Source organism: Plecotus auritus (genome assembly GCF_963455305.1).
Source record: "Plecotus auritus genome assembly, chromosome: 2".
NCBI classification, from domain to species: domain Eukaryota; kingdom Metazoa; phylum Chordata; class Mammalia; order Chiroptera; family Vespertilionidae; genus Plecotus; species Plecotus auritus.
Genome location: NC_137771.1, coordinates 221389024 through 221410741, shown reverse-complemented (window position 1 = coordinate 221410741; position 21718 = coordinate 221389024). Strand labels below are relative to the sequence as shown.

Below are 21718 nucleotides of genomic sequence, written 5' to 3'. Positions count from 1 at the left end.
ATTTCCCCAAAGGAAGTGAAATCTTACTTCCACATAAAAACCTATGTACAATGTTATAGCAGCTTTATTTATAATTGCCCAATCTTGGAAACAACCAAGATGTCCTTCAGTGGGTGAATGAATAAACTATGGTGCTTCCAGACAATGGAATGTTACTCAGTGCTAAAAAGAAATTATCTATATCAAGCCATGAAAAAATATGGAGGAACTTTAAATGCATATTACTAAGTGAAAGAAGCCAATCTGAGAAGGCTACAGACTGTGATTCCAACTATATGATGTTCTGGAAAAGGCAAAATTATGGCATGTGTGGGGGTACGGGTATAGGGGAAATCTCTATCTTCTCAATTTTGCTGTGAAACTAAAACGGCTCTCAAAAAAAAAACTAAGTCTTTTTTTTATTATTATTTTATTTTTTAATATACTTTTATTGATTTCAGAGAGTAAGTAAGAGAAGAGATAGAAACACCAATGATGAGAGAAAATCACTGATTGACTGCCTCCTGCATGCCCTACACTGGGGATCAAACCCACAACCCAGGCATGTGCCCTGACCGGGAATTGAACCGAGACCGACTGGTCGACCGACACTCAAGCACTGAGCCACACCAGCCAGGCTAAGTCTTTTTTTTTTTTTTAAAGCCCATCTCTGGGTCTGAGGCACCCAAGCTGCTGAAATGAGTAGCCTTTGATCACAGAAGTGGCATAGAAAGCAAAATCTCCAGGAAAGAGGCAAGTTACAGTCAAGGAATAAAGAGGCCAAAAAAGGGTAGAGGAGGCTGGGGGAAGGTCAATGGGGAAAAAAAAAAAGGAGATATATGTACTAATATATGTAATATTTTAAACAACAAAAAAAAAATTTTAATAAAATTTCAAAAGAAAAAAAAAAAAAGAATACATGGAGCAGCCATGAGAGGCCCCAGAAAGTAAACAGCAGCAGGCAGATTGGGAAGAAGGCCAGAAGTGTAAGAACCACCAAACCAGCAGTGAGTCTGCAATTCAGCATCCCAAACCCAGGAGTGGCACTGATCCGCACAGAGAAGAGTATCCAGAGACTGCAGTTCAGACTCACGAAGTAGAAAAGGGGTCTCCTTGCAATGACCATGCTGGCAGTGGGGGCCCTCAGGCAACTCAAACTCCCTGGGAAGGAAATCATCCTCACCACTGGGAGGACCTTGATCCTCTGAACTCCTGCTGCTTGGCCCTGGACGTGACACATCAAGACATACAAACCCCCAGCATTCCAGATGTATGAAAAGGGGAGCCCTGGGGAACCAACAAGTACCAGGGATATGTGAAGAGTTAAAGCTCAGGAAAGTGACCCCACAAGGTTGTTATTAATTCCTGGCCTCACCCCAAGCTATGCATACATTGATCTGATCATAAACAGAATATCCAACATTCTGAGAAGTAAAATATCAACTATTATCCAGGTCTCACACTGACCACAGGTGATACATAAGAGGGTCAGACCCAATAGCATTGTAAAGGCTTTTTGGAAATGGGATTGACATTGAAACACAACACAGAGAAGGCTAGTCAGAACTTACAACCTGAACCCAACCAGGTTGACTACCTGATAAAACAAAACATCAACATTTTCCCTATGATTTATTTATTTTTAATATATTTTTATTAATTTCAGAGAGAGAAAGAGGGAGAGACAGAAACATCAATGATGAGAGAGAGTCATTGATTGGCTACCTTCTGCACACCCGATACTGGGAATCAAGCTCACAACCCAGGCATATGCCCTGACCGGGAATCAAACCACGCCGGCTGGGCAACATTTTTCATAGGACTTAAATAAAACCCCAGTTCTTAAAACATAATATTCAAATGTCCAGGAGGCAACCCAAAATTACTCAGCATATGAAGAAACAGGAAAAATACCAACTCATGCTGCAAAAAACAACCAAGAGACATCAAGGCCAAAGAAATGGAAGAATATACCATGCTCATGAATTGGTAGAATCATCATCATTAAAATGTCCATACTACCCAAAGCAATCTATAGCTTCAATGCAATCCCCATTAAAATACCAACGGCATATTTCACAGACCTAGAACAAACTCTCCAAAATTTCATATGGAATAAAAAAAGACCCCAAATAGCCGCAGCAATCCTGAGAAAGAAGAACAAAGTTGGAGAGATCACAATACCAGATATCAAACTATATTACAAAGCCACTGTTCTCAAAACTGCCTAGTACTGGCCCAAGAACAGACATATAGACCAATGGAACATAACAGAGAACCCAGAAATAGACCCGAGCCATTATGCTCAAAGGAGGCAAGAGCATACAATGGAGTCAAGACAGTCTCTTCAGTAAATGGTGTTGGGAAAATTGGACAGATACATGCAAAAAAATGAAACTAGACCACCAACTTATACCATACACAAAAATAAACTCAAAATGGATAAAGGACTTAAACATAAGATGTCAACCATAAAAGTCTTAGAAAAATCTATAGACAGCAAAATATCAGATATATGTCATAGCAATATCTTTACCGATACAGCTCCCAGGACAATGAAAACTAAGGAGAAAATAAACAAATGGGACTACATCAAAATAAAAAGCTTCTGCACAGCAAAAGAAACCATCAACAAAACAACAAGAAAGCCCACTGCATGGGAGAACATATTTGCCAATGTTATCTCCAATAAGGGTTTAATCTCTAAAATTTATAGAGAACTCATACAACTTAACAAAAGGAAGATAAACAATCCAATCAAAAAAAGACATATAAAAATATTCTCAGTCACTAATCATCTGAGAGATGCAAATCAAAACGATAATTCGGTACCATCTCACACCTGTCAGAATGGCTATCATCAACAAATCAACCAACAACAAGTGCTGGCGAGGATGTGGAGAAAAAAGAACCCTCGTGAACTGCTGGTGGAAATGCAGCCTAGTGCAGCCACTGTGGAAAACAATATGGAGTATCCTCAAAAAATTAAAAATGGAACTCCCATTTGACCCAGTGATCCCACTTCTAGGAATATATCTCAAGAAAACAGAAACACCAATCAGAAAGTATATATGCACCCCTATGTTCATAGCAGCACAATTTACAATAGCTAAGACCTGGAAACTGCCTAAGTGGCCATCAGCAGATGAGTGGATTGAAAAACAGTGGTACATCTACACAATGGAATACTACGCTGCTGTAAAAAAGAAGGACCTCTTACCATTTGTGACAGCATGGATGGACTGGAGAGCATTATGCTAAGTGAAATAAGCCAGTTGGAGAAAGATAAATATCATATGATCTCACTCATTTGTGGAATATAATGAACAACATAAACTGATGAACAAAAATAGATCCAGAAGCATCAAACAGACCATCCAACCTCAGAGGGAAGGCAGGGGAGGGAGGGGGGGTGAGATATCAACCAAAGGACTTATATGCATGCATATAAGCATAACCCATGGGCACAGACAGTAGGGGGTGAGGGCATGTGCTGGGGGGTAGGAATGGCTGGGGAGAGGTCAATGGGGTGAAAAGGAGACATATGAAATACTTTAAACAATAAATAATTTAAATTAAAAAAATAGAGACATCAAGGCCAAGATGACACAGATGTTGGAAATACTAGTAACTGACAAAGACTTTAAAGAAGCTATTATAAAAAATGCTCCAAGAAGAAAAGCAACACTAGAAATGAATGGTGTGACAGACAGAATCTTACAGCAGTCCACAATTTCCTGCCCTAATTGCAGGGACTGTGCACAGAATATCACACCCTGGTAAGTTACATGGCCGAGAGACTCTGCAGATATAATTAAGTTACTAACCAGCAGACTCTAAATTAATCAAAGGGAGTCAGTCTATCCAGTTATGCCTAATCTAAACCCATCAAAATCTAAGAGGGATTCAGTGAGCTACTGCGACTTGAAGGTAAGGTGGGGTCATGTGATAAGGAATTTAGTCAGCCTTGGAAGCTGAAAGTGACCCCCAAGGACCTCATTTCTACAAAGGCAAGAAACGGGACTCTGCCAGCAATCTGAATGCACCTGGAAGCATCTTGCCCTGAGCCTCTGGAAAAAACCCCGGCCCGGGACAATGCCTTTCTTTTGGCCTTGTGAGGCCCTAGCTGAAGAACCAGTCAAGCCCACTCAGACTTCTGACTTACAGAACTGTGAAGGAGATACTGTTTTAGCCACTAAGTTGGTGGAATTTTGTTACACAACAGTAGCAAATAAAGACTGATTTTGGTAGTTGGAAGTGAGATGCTGCCATAACAAACACTTATTTAAGTTCATTTTGAGGTCATTAATATAACCCTCAATTATCACATGATTGCATTTGGGACTCACTGAGTGCTTTAAAGTGAGAACATTCCTTTTGTTTATATTATTTTTCTAAAATAGTATTGAATAGACTGCATCCCTGAATTCTGCAGGCAATTTGTTCCTTCTATTTTTTCTAGAACTACTGTCAAATTAATTGTGTTCATATGAAAAAGAGGCCCAACCAGCAAATTCTGACTAATTTGTAAACAAACATTAACTCTTTAATATTGTCCACCGTACACTTTGAGTTTGGTGCACTGTCCTGGCTTCAAGTCTCCCAGAAGGTGCAGTATGGTGTCCAAGAGCACCCGGCTGGAGTTAACCAGGAATTCACGACCACACGCTATGGCAGCAACATCTGCAACAGAAAGACAAAACCAACTTCAAAATCTCTGTAATTTCAGACTCTAGAAAAGTTTCTCCATGACAGAGTATTCCTTGCTGTCTTTCTCCTAACAAAATAGTCAGTGAGAGGGGAGGGTGGGGGGAGATCAATGGGGGGAAAAAAAGAAACATATGTACTACTATTTTTAATACTTCAAACAATTAAAAAAAATGTAAAAAAAAATAAAAAAATAAAATAAATAAAAATTCAAAAAAAACAAAAACAAAAACAAAATAGTCAGTGAGGCATAAAAAAAAATGGTGTTGTTGCCGAAACCGGTTTGGCTCAGTGGATAGAGCGTCGGCCTGCGGACTGAAGGGTCCCGGGTTCAATTCCGGTCAAGGGCATGTACCTTGGTTGCAGGCACATCCCCAGTGGGAGGTGTGCAGGAGGCAGCTGATCGATGTTTCTCTCTCATCGATGTTTCTAGCTCTCTATCCCTCTCCCTTCCTCTCTGTAAAATATCAATAAAATATATTTTTTAAAAAAAATGGTGTTGTCCACAGAGTGACAGCCCAGAAAGAACTGACAACCACAACAGTTACTCAGACAGTGAGTAATGCACTTTGTGAATAGCAAACACCTTGATAGTGGAACAGAGCACTGGAATCTAAATATGACTGCAGCCAGCCACAGGACAGCAAGTGGATGCCATGCTCCAGAACCCTGATTGACAGCTGTGGGCAGTCAGAGTCCAAACAGAAGATGGGACAATGGAGAACCAAGTTGGTAGAGTAGATAAATGCCGGTACTCACTGCCTCCAACAACCACATCAAAATTCCAACTAAAATACAGAACAAAGATCATTCAGAAGCACCTGAAATCTGCTGAATAGAAATCCTACAACTAAAGAAGTAAAGAAGAAAGTACATTGAGACTAGTAGGAGGAGCGAAAGCACGCAACGGGCTGGTATGGCGTTTTTTTCAATCTGGAGGGATATCTGGCTATAGAGGCCTCCTGTGGGGAGCAGGGGGTCCCAGCCCCACATCAGACCCTTCCAGCCCAGAACTGGGAAGAGAATTCCACATAAATTTGGCTGTGAAAACCAGCGGGGATTGTGGCTGAGTGACACGGAGACTGCTACTGTCCCAGGCAGTTCCCCTTAAAGGGCCAGCACAAGAACTTACACAGTCCTGCTTCCTCTGAGCTCCAGCACTGGGAGGCAGCTTTGGGGGATTCAGGGACATACGGGGAGGAAATGGATTGTAGGGCATTGGGACAGGAACTTGGGCCGACTTTCTCTAAGATAGGGATGCTCACACGGGTCACTGTTCCTGTGCTGGGACCTTCTCCATTGCAAAGCTGAGATTCCATCAATTTGGCCGACACTGTTGGCTCCACCCTGGTGACTCCCTGCCCCATCAATTTGCAGCCCCACCCAAGCTGTTTGCAGGGGCTTTTCCATATGAATGGTCTGTTCCAGCTCAGGCTTCAGACCTTTATAAAATCTCTCAAACAAGCAGCAACTGGCATCAGTGTGCCCCAAACCTATCAATAAGAAGCCCAAGACCCAGCACCTACACCAGCCCACCTTGCTTCACAAATGGGCCTTGCCTGGGCACTTCCAAGCTTAATACAAGTAGTGGAAATCTGCAGATCACTCTGTAGCTCCTATTGGTGGCCCCAGGCAGTGGCTGACTTTGCACCTTCCAGGAGGCCCCAGAGCCAATGCACCCAGTGGACAGCATCAGACCATACCAGATTACAACGCTACACATCCATGAGCAATACACTCAAGGGGCAGACTCAGTGAGCACCAAAGCCCCACTGAAGCAAGTCTTGCTTCACGGGGGTGTCTCTTGCACAGCAGCTCCTCCACTGTAGTTGCAAATGTTCCTCACAGGAATGATGATCATTGACAAGAGGGTACTCTATTGACTTTGTGGAACAATTACGTCCATGAAAGATAAGCTGGATCTTAGTCATGCCCATAAATTATCAACAGTCAAAAAATAATTTGTATTCTGAAATCACTATCTAATATTGTTTGAATGAATAAACCCAGAATAAAAAGGGCAAGGAGTGTAATTATAACTTTCAAGTAAACAAAAAGCAGAAGAAACAATTAGAAAAATGCTGGCTGGTGTGACTCAGTGGTTGAGTGTCAACCCATGAACAAGGAGGTCATGGTTCAATTCCTGGTCAGGGCACATGCATACGTTGTGAGCTCAATCCCTAGTAGGGGGCTTGCATGAGGCAGCCGACCGAAAATTCTCTCTCATCCTTGATGTTTCTATCTCTCTCTCCCTCTGCCTCTCCCTTCCTCTCTCTGAAATAAATTTTTAAAAATTTTTAAATATAACTTTTGCACTTGCATGGTAAGCAAGTTAACCTTTGCAGGACTCTGACAATTTACCATCTTCTTTTACATTCTTCATTTGTCCCCTTATACAAGTTATTGAAAAGAATCACATGCTTATGTTGAAGAGCAGCTTGGTTTACAATGTGCTATCACCTCCATAGTTCAGTAAATATTTACAACAGCATGTAAGGTCGTTAGAGCAGGTACTACTATTCCACTTCAGATGAGGAACAGAAAACCCAGAGAATTTACAATCTAGGCACACTATACTAACCTATTACTAAGGACAGTGACTGTGGATGAGTAAGAAATCTAACAACTTCAATAAATCCTTGACTTCCAGTTTTTGCTTTAGGATACATTAAATTGGAAAGAGCTACACCTCGATTCTTTAAAAGGCAGGGGCAGTCATTTGCAAAATCACAACTTTTCTTGAACACATCAGCGAGCTAAGGTCAGAGATCAACCAGCTAACATGAGAAATAGGAAAAGGCAGGGGCTCATGAAGAGATATGAGGCAGACACTTCCTTACCTGGGGCAGATGCTGGACACAGACAAACAGCAAGAAAAATCCAGCTAAAAGTTTTAACAAAGTGCCAGATCAGCAGTTGCCTGGGGCTGATGGTAGACGGAGTGGTTGACTACAAAAGGAAAAGGTGGGGACATATTGAGGAGGTATGTTGGAAGTTATAGAACTGTTCCACATCTCAACTGTGGTGGTCACATGACTATATGCATTTGTCAAAACTTAGGAACTGCAAAAGGGTGAGGGGAAAAAGTGTAAAGGTAAGTTTATTGTATGTAAATCTTTAAAAAAAGAATCCTTATTTTAGAAGGCAGAGGATCTATGTGACAGCTAACCAAGGTCTCTGCTGTACTGCCTACTCCCCAAGAACAGTGTTCTCAGTGTTGGAGATGCATAAGCCACTAAAATAGCACTTTAATAAAACCATCACAGTATATAATACTCTAGTAAAATTCATCAGTGTGGAAGCAAAAACACATATGTGTCCACTTTCCAACTTTTTTAAAATATGTTTTTATTGATTTCAGAGAGGAAGGGAGAGGGAGAGAGTGATAGAAACATCAATGATAAGAGGGAATCATTGATTGGCTGCCTCCTGCATGCCCCCCAATGGAGATCGAGCCCGCAACCTTAGCATGTACCCTTGACCAGAATCGAACCCAGGACCCTTCAGTCCGCAGGCCGACGCTCTATCCATTGAGCCAAACCAGCTAGGGCATACTTTCCAACTCTTTATGACAGTTCCTGTGAGTCACTCCAAGCAGGGAGAAACAAAGCCAAATTGAACTCGTATGCTGGGCAACAGGCTGGCTCTGCCCACTGGCCAACTGCCTCACCACTACACACCAGCTGCAGTTCAAGCAGCTCAAATTCACAACTCAGCAGAATGACAAATCACATAAGTCATAGACCTTTGGCGTCACTTGCAAATAGCAAAAAATCTAGTCATCAAATTTACAAATGCCTTCTGTTAAAAAAAAACACACACACAAAAAAACCTTTAAATTTTTTTTAAAAGGTACAGCAATGCAAGCCTCCTCCAGCAGAAGGTGCAAGGATGAGAGTGCATGGTGCCTGCCGTCCTGCAGAGTAGAGTGCTGGATAAACCAGGATTGGCCTGGAGACCACAAGTCTCAACATCTCTCCAGAAGAACGGTCATAAGGAATTATGAAGGGACAATGACTACACAGGACCTGCCTCATTAGTATTTTAGTAGGTGAAGGACATTGCCGTGAAGAAAAATAAAATGTCCTCTCTCTTTAACAGCAACAAATTACCCTATGATACACAGCAGAGATGAAAGAGCAACATAAAAAATAAATCGTAGCATCTATTTAACTATTTCACTGACTTTGGAGTAAAAAGCCTTGGTCCTCACTAGTATATACTCCTACTATATACTAAGAGATCAGTGATTGTTTGGCTTTATCTGTACAGCAGTTTTGCCACAGAATTCTATCATAACTATATAATTTTGGGGAGAAATTTACTAAAGAGACAGTTTAGGTTTTGCAGAATTCCTTAATTATTGTACCACAACAGCAGCAATAGTTTAGGCTTTTACTTGACTAGACATTAATAAAATGGCAATGACTCCAAATAATAAGCAACTTAACATAGTTTTGTTCTGACTTCAGTGAAGGCACAGACTGAACATGAAAACTCATCTCATGCTTCCTAAGACCAGTCATGCTTACTCAACAATATCTTACTTACCAGAATGACCTGCGTGATGTGCCACAACCACACACCGGGTACCTATCCCAGATCCACAGAACCAGAGTGAGAACCACACGGCATTTGAAAAAGTTCCTGAGAGATATTTATGCTCAGACACCTGACTGTAAACACTGCTCTAGGACACACTTAAAACTGTCACTATGCTTAAAAGAATTACTTACTTGTCACAATTCCAGCCAAAGCAAAAACAAACTGATTTTCATCAGAATCGAGCTCCTTGACATCCCCATCCAGTGACTTCACAAAACTCTCCATTGTCTGACCAGTGATGTTGAAAAACTTCAAAGCTTTATCCTGCAAGTTTGGAAATGAGAGCATCACGCCCCTTCACAAATACCAGTATGAAAATATTTTAAAAGTGCAGGATACATAAGAAAAGACCCTGGTGTTACCTACAGAGGCAATATTTTAAAATCTATTCCTCATTAAAAGTTTCTATTGAAAAGATGAAGGGAAAAGGTTTTACTGTACTAGATATAAAGGTATTAGAAAAATTACCTAAAGACTAAGGGCAGTAGTAAAATAAAAGTACATATGGGAAACAGCTCAAAATTTACACAATGATGGAAGCACTGGGATGAATTCACCCAAAAATATACTAGACAAGCATGTCCTGGGTTTTCAAACCTTTGGCAAACTGCTTTTCAAATAAAGTCTTAACTGAATTCTCAATAGGTAAAAGAGATAAAGAAGCGGGCTGGAAGAGGTTAATGGGGGGGGGGGACCCTATGTAATACTTTCAACAATAAAGATTTTAAAAGAAAAATAACAGTGTTTCCAGTCTACAGAGCCTTTGCAGCACTTCTCTGAGGCCTTGTTTGAAAACCAGGCACAAGGGGGCTTCAAGGGTGACACAAATGCTCTAAGACTGGGTTGTGGTGATGTTGTGCAACTCTGGAAGTCAGCTAAACACCACTGAGTTGTACGGACGGGCGAACTTTACGGTATATAAATTACATCTCAATAAAGCTCAATACACTTTAAAAAATAGTCTTTCCCCAGAAAAGCAAATACAATTTTAATTTTTAGAAATGATGAGTTTATTACTGGCCTTCCACCAAACATCCCCTTCTTGTGACTTTTATTTCCATTCATGACATTCCATTTTCCCAGAGTCACCTCAGTTTTCCTTGGTTCCTTTCATTCTGTCAGCTGTGGAGTCCATGCTGTCACCACACCGGCCTTAGTCACAGGCTCTCCTTCCCTTCCATCTCCTTACAGAGAGCCAGCTCACTCCAGCCTGAGCCACTGGAACTCTAATTCGTCTTTCTGTCCAGTCTGTAGACCCCAACCTGCCCCCTCAAATCCACACTATTTCTCTGTCAGGTTAACCTCCCCCAAACTCTCCCCTTATCCCATCCTCTTTCAGTCAACGCTTAGGAATCCAGTCCTGCCACCTGGACTGCATCATCAACCTGCATTGACGGTCTTCCAAAATCACGCTCCACCCAACCTTATAAGCCTTCTCTCCCCACGACTTTACCACACAACCCTCCACTCTGTGTCAACTAACCTACTCACTGTCTCTAAACAAACTTCAGACTTCGCCTTACGCCTTTGATATACTGCTTCTCGCCTCGTGAGCCACCCTCCCCATTCTCTGCCAATACTGCCTGTTCAAGTTAATCAAGGCTGATCCCAAATCTCTCTTCCCCTGTGGAGTTCCTTGATGTGTGTTTGCTATAAACATGTAAATGTTAAATCACATATAACATTCAATATATTAAAAATTACATTACCCAATGGATAACATATGTAAAAGCACTTTAAACTGTCAAACGTATACAAATGCCAAGTAATAATACTGAAGTGCTCTATTGCCACAAATGCCATACAGTTTCTGAAATCTTACTACATTAATTTCACATACCCCCAGAGCACCAGGTTACAGAGGACCCCACACCACTGGAATTCCAAAATTATTTGATGAAAGAAATGGATGTAAGCCATGCTGTACCCTCATAGCCCATAAGCATTAATCAACAAGGTCCAGTTGGTCATGCTTACTCCTCCCAGAATGGCTTTGACGACCTCCTCACTGCTGGAGACGCCCCAGAGCAGAGTGCAGGCTGATGCCCCCATCTCTGTGCAATACTCAGCCTGCTGCAGGAGTTGCTGCTTCGCTTCATTCAGCTGCTGGCGAAGAGCCAGTTTCTCCTGAAATCAAAACAAAATCAGAAAAATGAATAGCACTGAACTTTAAAATATCTCGTGTTTTCTCTTTCAAATATATTTTAAAGAAAAGAAATGAACACAGAATTATAGAAAACAGTTGGCAAATGAAAACTAGTCCTTAGAGAGCCATAACCCATATTTTAAAAATAAAATTTAGAGGCAAAATTAACACTCTTAGAAAAGAACATCCAATTGCATTAGAGTATATAAATACCATCAAAGTCGAGAAGCTTTTCATCTAGGGGAGAAAAGGGAGCAGTGGGGCCACAAATTCATCTTCTTTAAATCAAATGAAATCATTAGGCATCTCAGGTCCAAAGTGTCTATATCCAAGACCAGCACCAACTGGGACATCTGAACAAAGTGACAACCTCATACAGCAGTCCACATATAGAGCAACATTTTTTAAATATATTTTTATTGATTTCAGAGAGGTCAAGATACCACCTCACACCTGTTATCAACAAGGCAAGTAACAGTGTTGGAGAGGTTGTCGAGAAAAGGGAACCCTCATTCACTGCTGGTGGGAATGTAAACTGATACAACCACTATGGAAAAGAGTCTGGCCATTCCTCAAAAAAATTAAGAATAGAGCTACCATATGACCCTGCAATCCCTCTCCTGGATATATACCTGAAAAACTTGAAAACACGTATTCGAAAAGATATATGCACCCCATGTCCACTGCAGCATTACGCACGGTGGCCAAGACATGGAAACAACCAAAGTGTCCTGTGATAGGGGACTGGATAAAGAAGATGTAGTACGCCCTAACCAGTTTGGCTCAATGGATAGAGCATCAGCCTGCAGACTCAAGGGTCCCAGGTTCAATTCCGGTCAAGGGCATGTACCTTGGTTGCGGGCACATCCCCAGTAGGGGGTGTGCAGGACGCAGCTGATTGATGTTTCTCTCTCATCAATGTTTCTGACTCTCCCTCTCCCTTTCTCTCTGAAAAAATCAATAAAATATATTTTAAAAAAAGATGTAGTACATCCTATCTAATAAAGACAGAATATGCAAATTGACCATCACTCCACGACAAAGATGGTGGCACCCACAGCCAATATGGAGGAAATATGCAAATTGACGTAACAAAGATGGCGGCAGCTGGACCAGGATGCTTATGATGGACACAGGTGTTCCGCCCCGTCCCGGCCGCTCCAGGCCTCTGGGCAGCGCGCACACACAGGCGCAGAGCAGCCAGGGTGGGGCAGGACACCTGCTATGAGGGGGAAGAGTGGGGGGTGGAGGGACCTACAGGAGGGCAGCAGGGCTGGAGCAAAGGCGGAAGGCGGCGGCCAAAGTGAAGGCCCAGGTCCCGGGTGCCGGAGGGAAGCCGGTGCCAGTAGCCAGGGGAAGGAAGGCCTATTCTTGCACGAATCTTCGTGCACTGGGCCTCTAGTATATACAATGAAATACTATTCAGCCATAAGAAAGGATGAAATACTGCCATTTGCAACAACATGGGTGAACCCAGAGAATATTATGCTAAGTGAAATAAGTCAATCAGAAAAAGCTGCCCTAACTGGTTTGGCTCAGTGGATAGAGCTTCGGCCTGTGGACTGAAAGGTCCCAGGTTCGATTCCAGTCAAGGGCATGTACCTTGGTTGTAGGCACATCCCCAGTAGGAGGTGTGAAGGAGGCAGCTGATTGCTGTTTCTCTCTCATCGATGTTTCTAACTCTCTATCCCTCTCCCTTCCTCTCTGTAAAAAATCAATAAATTAAAAAAAAAAAAGAAAAAGCTAAGAACCGTATGATTTCAATCATATGTGGGATATAAAACTGAAACTCATGGACACAAACAGCAGTGTGGTGGTTGCCAGAGGAAAGGGATGTGGTGGGTAAAGGGAGCCCTAATATATGGTGACAGGGGAAGATTTGACTTTGAGGGTCGGGCACACAGTACAATATACAGATCTTGTAACATAGGAACTCATATGATCATATTAACCAATGTCACCCCAATAAATTTAATAAAAATAACAATAATAAAAGAAAATCCTAGGGCCCAGGTTCAATTCCGGTCAAGGGCATGTACCTTGGTTGCGGGCACATCCCCAGTAGGGGGTGTGCAGGACGCAGCTGATTGACTCTGCCAGTGCTTTATACATGGAACAATAAAGGACGGATGACAGCACATCTATTTGCAGTATGGTTTATTAAATATTTTAAACTCACTGTTGAGACCTACTGCTTAGAAAAAAGATTCCTTTCAAAATATTACTGCCAAAATATCAGTGACAGTGCTTCTGGTCACCCATGAGCTCTAATGGGGATGTACAATGAGATTAATGTTGTTTTCGTGCCTGCTAACACAACATCCATTCTATAGCCCATGGGTCAAGGAGTAATTTAGACTTTCAAGCCTTATGATTTAAGAAACATGTTCCATAAGGCTCTAGCTACTATCAATAGAGATTCCTATCGATAGAGATGGATCTGGGCAAAGTAAATTGAAAATCTTCTGGAAAGGATTCACCATTCTAGATACCATTAAGGACATGCATGATTCATTGGAAGAGATCAAAATATCAACATGAATGGGAATCTGGAAATTGATTCCAACCCTCATTGATGACTTTGGGGGGTTCAAGGCTTCCGTGGAGGAAGTAATTGCAGATATGGTGGAAATAGCAAGAGAACTAGAATTAGATCCTGAGGATATGACTGAATTGCTACAATCTGATGATAAACCTTTAACAAATGAGGATTTGCTTCCTATGGAAAAGAAAATGGTTTCTTGAGATGAAATCCACTTCTGGTGAAGATGTTGTGAAGACTGTAGAAATGTCAACAAAGGATTTTAATAGTTGATAAGGCAGTAGCAGGGTTTGAGAGGATTGACTTCAATTTTGAGAGAAGTTCTACTGTGGGTAAAATGCTATCAAATGCCACCACATACTATAGAGAAATCATTTGTGAAAGGAAGAGTGAATCAATGCAGCAAACTTCATTGTTGTCTCATTTTGAGAAATAGTCACAAACACCCTGATCAGTCAGAAGCTGAGTTAAAAAGCCCCTCTACCAGCAAAAAGATTATAATTTAGCAGAAGGCTTAGAGGAAGATAGTTACATTTTTTAGCAATGAAGTATTTTTAGTTAAGGTACATAGATATTTTAGATGCAATGCTACTTATTGCACACTTAATAGACTACAGTATGGTGTCAACTTTTATATGCACTGGGAAACCAAAATATTTGTGTAACTGGCTTTATTGCAGTGGTCTGGAATGAAACCCAAAGTATCTCCAAGGTAACCTGTAAATGTAAAGATATACCATATTCATGGACTGGAAACTTGAGAATGGTAAATTGGTAATTCTCCCCAAAATTGATTTACAGATTGAACACAATCCCTATCAAAATTTCAGGTCTTTTTTTTTTTACAAGTTGATAATCTGAGTCCAAAATTAATATGGAAATGCAAAAGAAAAAAAAAAGTTTGAAAAAGAAAAACCATTAGAGGACGAGCACTGATTTAAAAAACAAAAACTTATCATAAAGCTATAAAAATCAAACCAGTGTGATATTGGCATAAGAATGAACACATAGATCAGTGAAACACTGACATTTATGTCAATCAACTTTAAAAAAGATGCCAAGGCAATTCAATGGAAAAATTATTGCCTTTTCAAAAAATGGTGCTAAAACAACTACATATTTGTATGTAAAAAAATATATATATATATTTGTGATAAAACTACCTAGAACTATGGGTGTACACACAAATGAGTGCATACAAAATTGGTGAAATAAAAACAAGTCCAGGTAATGCTGATGAAACCTACATAAACTCTGGGGATTATAACAATGTCAATTTCCTGGCTTTCACTTTGTCCTGTAGTTATGCAAGATGTTACCACTGGGGGAAACTGTGTGAAGGTATAGGGGACTTCCCTGGACTTTTTGCAACATCCTATGAATCTGTAATTATTTCAAAATAATTTTTTACCTAAAAAACTGGATTGGGGTGAGTTTTACAACTGCAGAAATTTGCTAAAAATCAGCAAACTATACTTGCATAACAGATGAATTTTGTGGTATATAAAATATATCAATAAAGCTGTTTTTAAAATAAACAATCAAACCCTGATATATTATACCTACTTAAAGTGAATAATGATACATAACAGGGTATCAAATACAATACTTTCCAGACTCCTTCGAAATCTGTAATTATTTCTGATTTTAACTGAACTATACTACCAGTTTTTCTTTTAAAAGTTTTCTGAAATAATGTACAAAGTTTGCAACAAGTTCCCTTTTATCACCGTAAAAGTAGTAACTCTTTCCTACCAAATTAAAAATGTAAATAACAAAAAATTGGCAGTCCATACTTAAATTAGGGTACTGACTGTGAAAGGTGCATGCCAGAAGCAAGCAACACACAGAGAGGACAAAACCATAGGTAAACCACTGAAAGGCTGGCTCCTCAAGAACACAGGGAACTGTATATTGTCTGTGATCACTTCACACAGAAAAGCCAGCCAGGCACTAAAAAAGGGCCGCCAGCAGGTGGAAAGCCTCCTCTAACCTTACAGTGACAGCACAGTCCTTCAAAAAGTCATCCAGCCACCCTCTGACAGTTTCACCTACACCATAAACGCTGGGCTCTTTCTTTTCTAGAGTTCAAAGGCTGCTTTGCCAGGACTCTCCAGGCCAGTCTCATAGATCACATCAAGGCCCAGCTGGCTTACTCCACTGATCTGACTCAATCACCACTAAGGAAACATCTCAACTGAGGTCAGGAACCAAGTTTTCCTTGTTCCAGTCAGCAGTCTAGGGCAGTTGGGTGCTGCTGCTTTATGAATTTGAGTCCATTCTTTATCTGATCTCTTCTTTCATACTGGAATCAGTAACTTCCACCTTTCCCTAACAACTTTAACCCACACTGGAGTACTTACAAGCAATACTCTAACTTAGGATCTAGCCTCTGGATTCTTTCCTGGTTCCTCAACTCTAAGGTAAGCTTCCAGAGTCTGGCACATGATCTGTGTAGACCTGGACAGAGACCACAGAAAAGGCAGCTGACAGTTCTCCACAGCAAGGAGACATGGTCTTGTTATACAAACTTGTATTACACTGGAGGGACTACTAAACAGCAAACTTCACTGGAAACAGTTTAACCTAAAATAGTCCCACTGCTGCCCTGGCCAATGTTTCTCAGTGGTTAGAGCGTCAGCCCAAATGAGCACCGTAGAGTAACAGGTTTGAATCCGGGTCAAAGGCACATACTTGGGTTGCAGATTCCATCCCCGGTCCTGGTTGAGGCGTGTGCAGGGCGCATATGGGAGGCAACCAATCAATGTGTCCCTCATATTAATGTTTCTCTTTCTTTTCTTCTCTCCTTCCCTTCCTCCCTTCCACTCTCTCTAAAAAAAGATCAATGGAAAAAAAGGATTAACAAATAAATAAATAATAAAATAAAATATTCTCACTTTAACTAAGATCAATGTGAAGGCAACAACACGCTGGTGATGTGAAGCTGCTTTACCAAAGCCCTTTTTCATCCTCTATACTGGCACTAGCAGAATGGTTTATTTTTAAGCACTACAGCTAACATGCCAGCAAAACATGTATTTTTCCTATGCTTTCAACTTAAAAAAAACAGGAAATCTAAGATTCTGTTCCAATGTAAGCTTCAACAAGGATGTCTCAGCAATTTAAGAAGGAACTGAACCAATGAATTGCATTGTTAACATTGATCAAATTCCTTCTTGCCTATTGATCAACTTCTTTCCAACCACGATACTTTAGGCCCAGACATTGCCATTTTAGTTTATCATGATCTAAGCTAGTGGTCGGCAAACTGCGGCTCGCGAACCGCGGTTTGCTGCTCTACTGACTAATGAGTTTGCCGACCACTGGGATAGGGGCTTAATCACAAGGAACAACAACAGCCTGTAATTATCGGAATTGAGAGTCTAGGTCAGTGGTCGGCAAACTCATTAGTCAATAGAGCGGCAAACCGCAGCTCGCGAGCCGCAGTTTGCCAACCACTGATCTAAGCAGAATACAGCAAAGCTAATATTTAACCTTTCATTATGTGATGTTCCACCTAAGTCAGTTTTGAGACTAAACCTTTTTCCCTAACCTTTTCTACTTGCTCAATCTATAAAAATTCCCCTCTTTGCAGCCACATTCAGAATTCCTTCACATGAGAAGACAGTATGAAATAAAACTTTGTACACAGGGTGGGGGACATTCCTGCAAGTTAGTAGTACCTCCTGCCCCAGCTGTGCTGGGAGAAGCAAGTGAGATGCATAGACAACCACTGACCACCTGCCAGCATGCAGCAAACAATACACACTAGCTAGTTATTACTAGTACAATTATTGTTTTACTATTCAAAAATAAAAATACATTCAAGCCCAGCCGGCATGGCTCAGTGGTTGAGCATCAACCTATGAACCAGGAGAAGTCATGGTTGATTCCTGGTCAATGCACATGCCCAGGTTGCGGGCTCAATCCCCAGTGTGGGGCATGCAGGAGGCAGCCAAGCAATGATTCTTTCTCATCATTGATATTTCCATCTTTCTCTCCTTCTCCTCTCCTCTCCTCTCTGAAATCAATAAAAATATATTTGTTAAAAACACACATATTCGAGGAGAAACCAAGATGGCGGCATAGGTAAACACCTAAACTACTGCCTCACACAACAATTTCAAAACTACAACTAAAAGACAAAACGGACATCATCCAGAACCACAGGAAGGCTGGCTGAGTGGAAATTCTACAACTAGAATGAAAGAGAAAAGCACACTGAGACTCAGAGGAGCTGCAGAAGGCAAAGGTACAGAGGCGCGCGTGGAGAGGGCTAACTGAGTATGCGGCTGGCTTTCTCAATCAGGAGGGAGACAAAAGCTCCCAACAGCTCTGAACTCCAGTTCCGGGCAAGACTCTGGGGACCCAGACTCATTCGCGGAGAAACTGGACTCTCTGGCAGCAGGCAAAACTTGAGGGCGGCTTTCTTTTAGAGGTACTTGCAGCGATTACTGAGGGACACTGAGACCCAGGGGCCTCTTAGGGTAGGCTGACGGGAAGCCATTGCTGTCTGCTCTGCCCTGAGACTGTGCCCCATCCAAGGTGAGCACAGAGGCTTTTACAAGTTTTGTCTCATAAGGGTGTCTCCAGCACAGAAGTTCTCCCAGCGTAGACACAGCTGATCCTCACAGCCAATTGGCCTGGAGGTCAATTCCTCCCAGTGATACCAACAACAATCAAGGCTTAACTACAACAAGACTGTGCACACAGCCCACAAAGGGGTGCACCAAGAGTGTCCACCTCAGGTAACTGGGGAGGCTGAGCCACTGGGCCCTATAGGACACCTAGCACACAAAGCCACTCTATCAACTCAGGGAAGCAACCAAAATGCAGAGACAAAGAAACAGGTCACAAATGAAAGAAATGGAGGAAAGCAAACGACTAGATATAGAGTTCAAAACCACAGTTATAAGGTTACTCAAGAATTTTCTAGAAAAGGCCGATAAATTTAGCGAGACCCTCGAGTATATGAAAAAGGACCAACTAGAAATTAAGCATACACTGACTGAAATAAAAAAATAATATACAGAGATCCAACAGAAGACTAGAGGATTGCAAGAATGAAGTCAAAGAGATGAAATACAAAGAAGCAAAAAACACTCAGCCGGAAAAGCAAAAAGAAAATAGAAGAATCCAAAAATTTGAAGATAGTGTAAGGAGCCTCTGGGACAACCTCAAGTGTACCAACATCAGCATTATGGGGGTGCCAGAAGAAGAGAGAGAGCAAGATACTGAAAACCTATTTGAAGAAATAATGACAGAAAACTTCCCCCACCTGGTGAAAGAAATAGACTTACAAGTCCAGGAAGTGCACAGAACCCCAAACAAAAGGAATCCAAAGAGGACCACACCAAGACACATCATAATTAAAATGCCAAGAGCAAAAGACAAAGAGAGAATATTAAAAGCAGCAAGAGAAAAACAGTTAGTTACCCACAAGGGAGCACCCATACGATTGTCAGCTGATTTCTCAACAGAAACTATGCAGGCCAGAAGGGAGTGGCAAGAAATATTCAAATGATGAATAGCAAGAACCTACAACCAAGATTACTCTACCCAGCAAAGCTATCATTCAGAATTGAAGGTCAGATAAAGATCTTCACAGATAAGAAAAAGCTAAAGGAGTTTATCACCACCAAACCAGTATTATATGAAATGCTGAAAGGTATTCTTTAAGAAGAGGAAGAAGAAGAAAAAGGTAAAGATAAAAATTATGAACAACAAATAAATGTCTATCAACAAATGAATCTAAAAATCAAGTGAATAAAAAATCTGATGAACAGAATAAACTGGTGAATATAATAGAATCAGGGGCATAGAAAGGGAGTGGACTGACAATTCTTGGGGGAAAAGGGGTGCGGGAACACTCTGGACAAAAAGGGTACAGCTATGGATGAGGACAGTGGTGGGGAGGTAAGGGCAGAGGGTGGGGTGGGAACCTGGTGGAGGGGAGCTATGGTGGGGGGGGGGGGAAGAGGAACAATAAAGATTTATTTTTAAAAAAAACACACACACACACATTCAAGCTCCAAATTTTAACAGAAGGGGCAGAATAGTTCATTTTACAGAAGAAGGAATTTTTTCCATTCCAAAAGTAAAAATTAATGTGGAATTTTCAAGAAATATTATTAGTCTCCCCTAATCTATAATAATAAAAGCATAATATGCTAATTAGACCGGACAGCTGAATGACCTTCTGGATGTCATTCCGGACATCCTTCCAGACATCCTTCTGGACGAAGCCGTGGTGGCAGGGGCCACGGCAGAGGCAGTTAGGGGCGATCAGGCAGGCAGGCAGAGTGGTTAGGGGTGATCAGGCAGGCAGGCAGGCGAGTGGTTATGGGTGATCAGGCAGGCAGGCAAACAGTTAGGGGCAATCAGGCAGGCAGGCAGAGTGGTTAGGGGCAATGAGGCAGGCAGGCAGGCAGAGTGGTTCGGGGCAATGAGGCAGGCAGGCAGGCAGAGTGGTTAGGGGCGATCAGGCAGGCAGGCGAGTGGTTAGGGGCAATGAAGCAGGCAAGCAGAATGGTTAGGGGCAATGAAGCAGGCAGGCAAAGTGATTAGGGGCGATCAGGCAGGCAGGTGAGAGATTAGGAGACAGCGGTCCCAGATTGCGAGAGGGATGTCCAACTATGGGATTGGGCCTAAACCGGCAGTTGGATATCCCCGAAAGGGTCCCAGATTGCGAGAGGGTGCAGGCCGGGCTGAGGGACCCCCCACCCTGTGCACAAATTTTGTGCACCGGGCCTCTGGTATTAAATAAAATTGGTTATTTTTAAATATCAGTAAATGATCCCCTAAATTAATTACAAATATTTCTAATTTAATACATCACCTCTGATTATAAATTATGTGTACAATATTTTTATTCTATACTTTTATTATGAATTTTTATATTTTGGAATGGCCTTTTAAACATAAAAATTAACAATGACAACAATTAAAAAGCACCAAGTAAATAATCTCCACAATCAATGGTTATAAAATCCAAATGTTCATCTATTTTCCAATCCATTCAAAATACATACACTTAAAAATACAATCTCCTGAGGCTTAAAGGCTAGAAAGACAAGTCACCAACACCACGGAGTGGACACAGCCACAATGCTGGTGTTTTAAGCAGTGGTCTATGAGCATCATACCTTCTTCTCTTTCATGCTGTCAGCTTGCACAGTCTCCAGGCGTGCTTTAAAGTGCTCACAATCCATTCTCAGTTGCTCTAATTCTTGCTCCTTCCTTTCTAGGTCTACAAGAAATAGACATAAATACCCAGTATTTCAAATCACTAATCTCTCGTAAGCATCCATTTTACCTGATCTCTTAGGAAAATCTATACTGATTTCTTAGGTAGTATTTGCATAACCAGTCCTTGAATAATCAATATTCTAAAAGTCCTGCTTTTTATGTTTGCCAGTTTTTAGCCCATAGTAAAAAGCACTTTTTTTGTTTTTTTGTTTTCTGTTTATAAGACCTCACTTTACTGCCAAACTTGTACTCAGGATCTAAGAAAGTGTATATTTAAAGGACTGGAGGCAAGGCTGAGAAGCCCGACTGTCTCATGGCACAAACTTGTATCTGTTCCAGAAAAAGCAGAAGGCAGCTCAGTGGCAGACAGTGCCAGCTGGGCTGATTCACAAAACTGGTCTCACCAACGGGCAGAGTGACTCAGTGAGACAGCTGCAGTGGTAGTCAATGGAGGAGTGAGAATATGGTGATAGGGGCGAGAAAAGGCCATA

The 21718-nt window shown here is 41.4% G+C and overlaps 1 protein-coding gene across 1 annotated transcript in view; it reads right to left on the bottom strand.

Annotated features, from left to right (window-relative positions):
• Positions 1 to 21718, bottom strand: part of HSF2BP (heat shock transcription factor 2 binding protein) — a gene marked incomplete at its 3' end in the record, with an annotated part of 75711 nt that overhangs the window by 41333 nt on the left and 12660 nt on the right. Inside the window, exons 3-6 of the mRNA XM_080655144.1 lie at positions 21125 to 21228; positions 11269 to 11418; positions 9423 to 9555; positions 4545 to 4662 (exon numbers count right to left, since the gene is read on the bottom strand). Coding sequence (XP_080511270.1) covers positions 4545 to 4662; positions 9423 to 9555; positions 11269 to 11418; positions 21125 to 21228 — 505 coding nt within the window. The remainder of the gene's footprint in view (positions 1 to 4544; positions 4663 to 9422; positions 9556 to 11268; positions 11419 to 21124; positions 21229 to 21718) is intronic.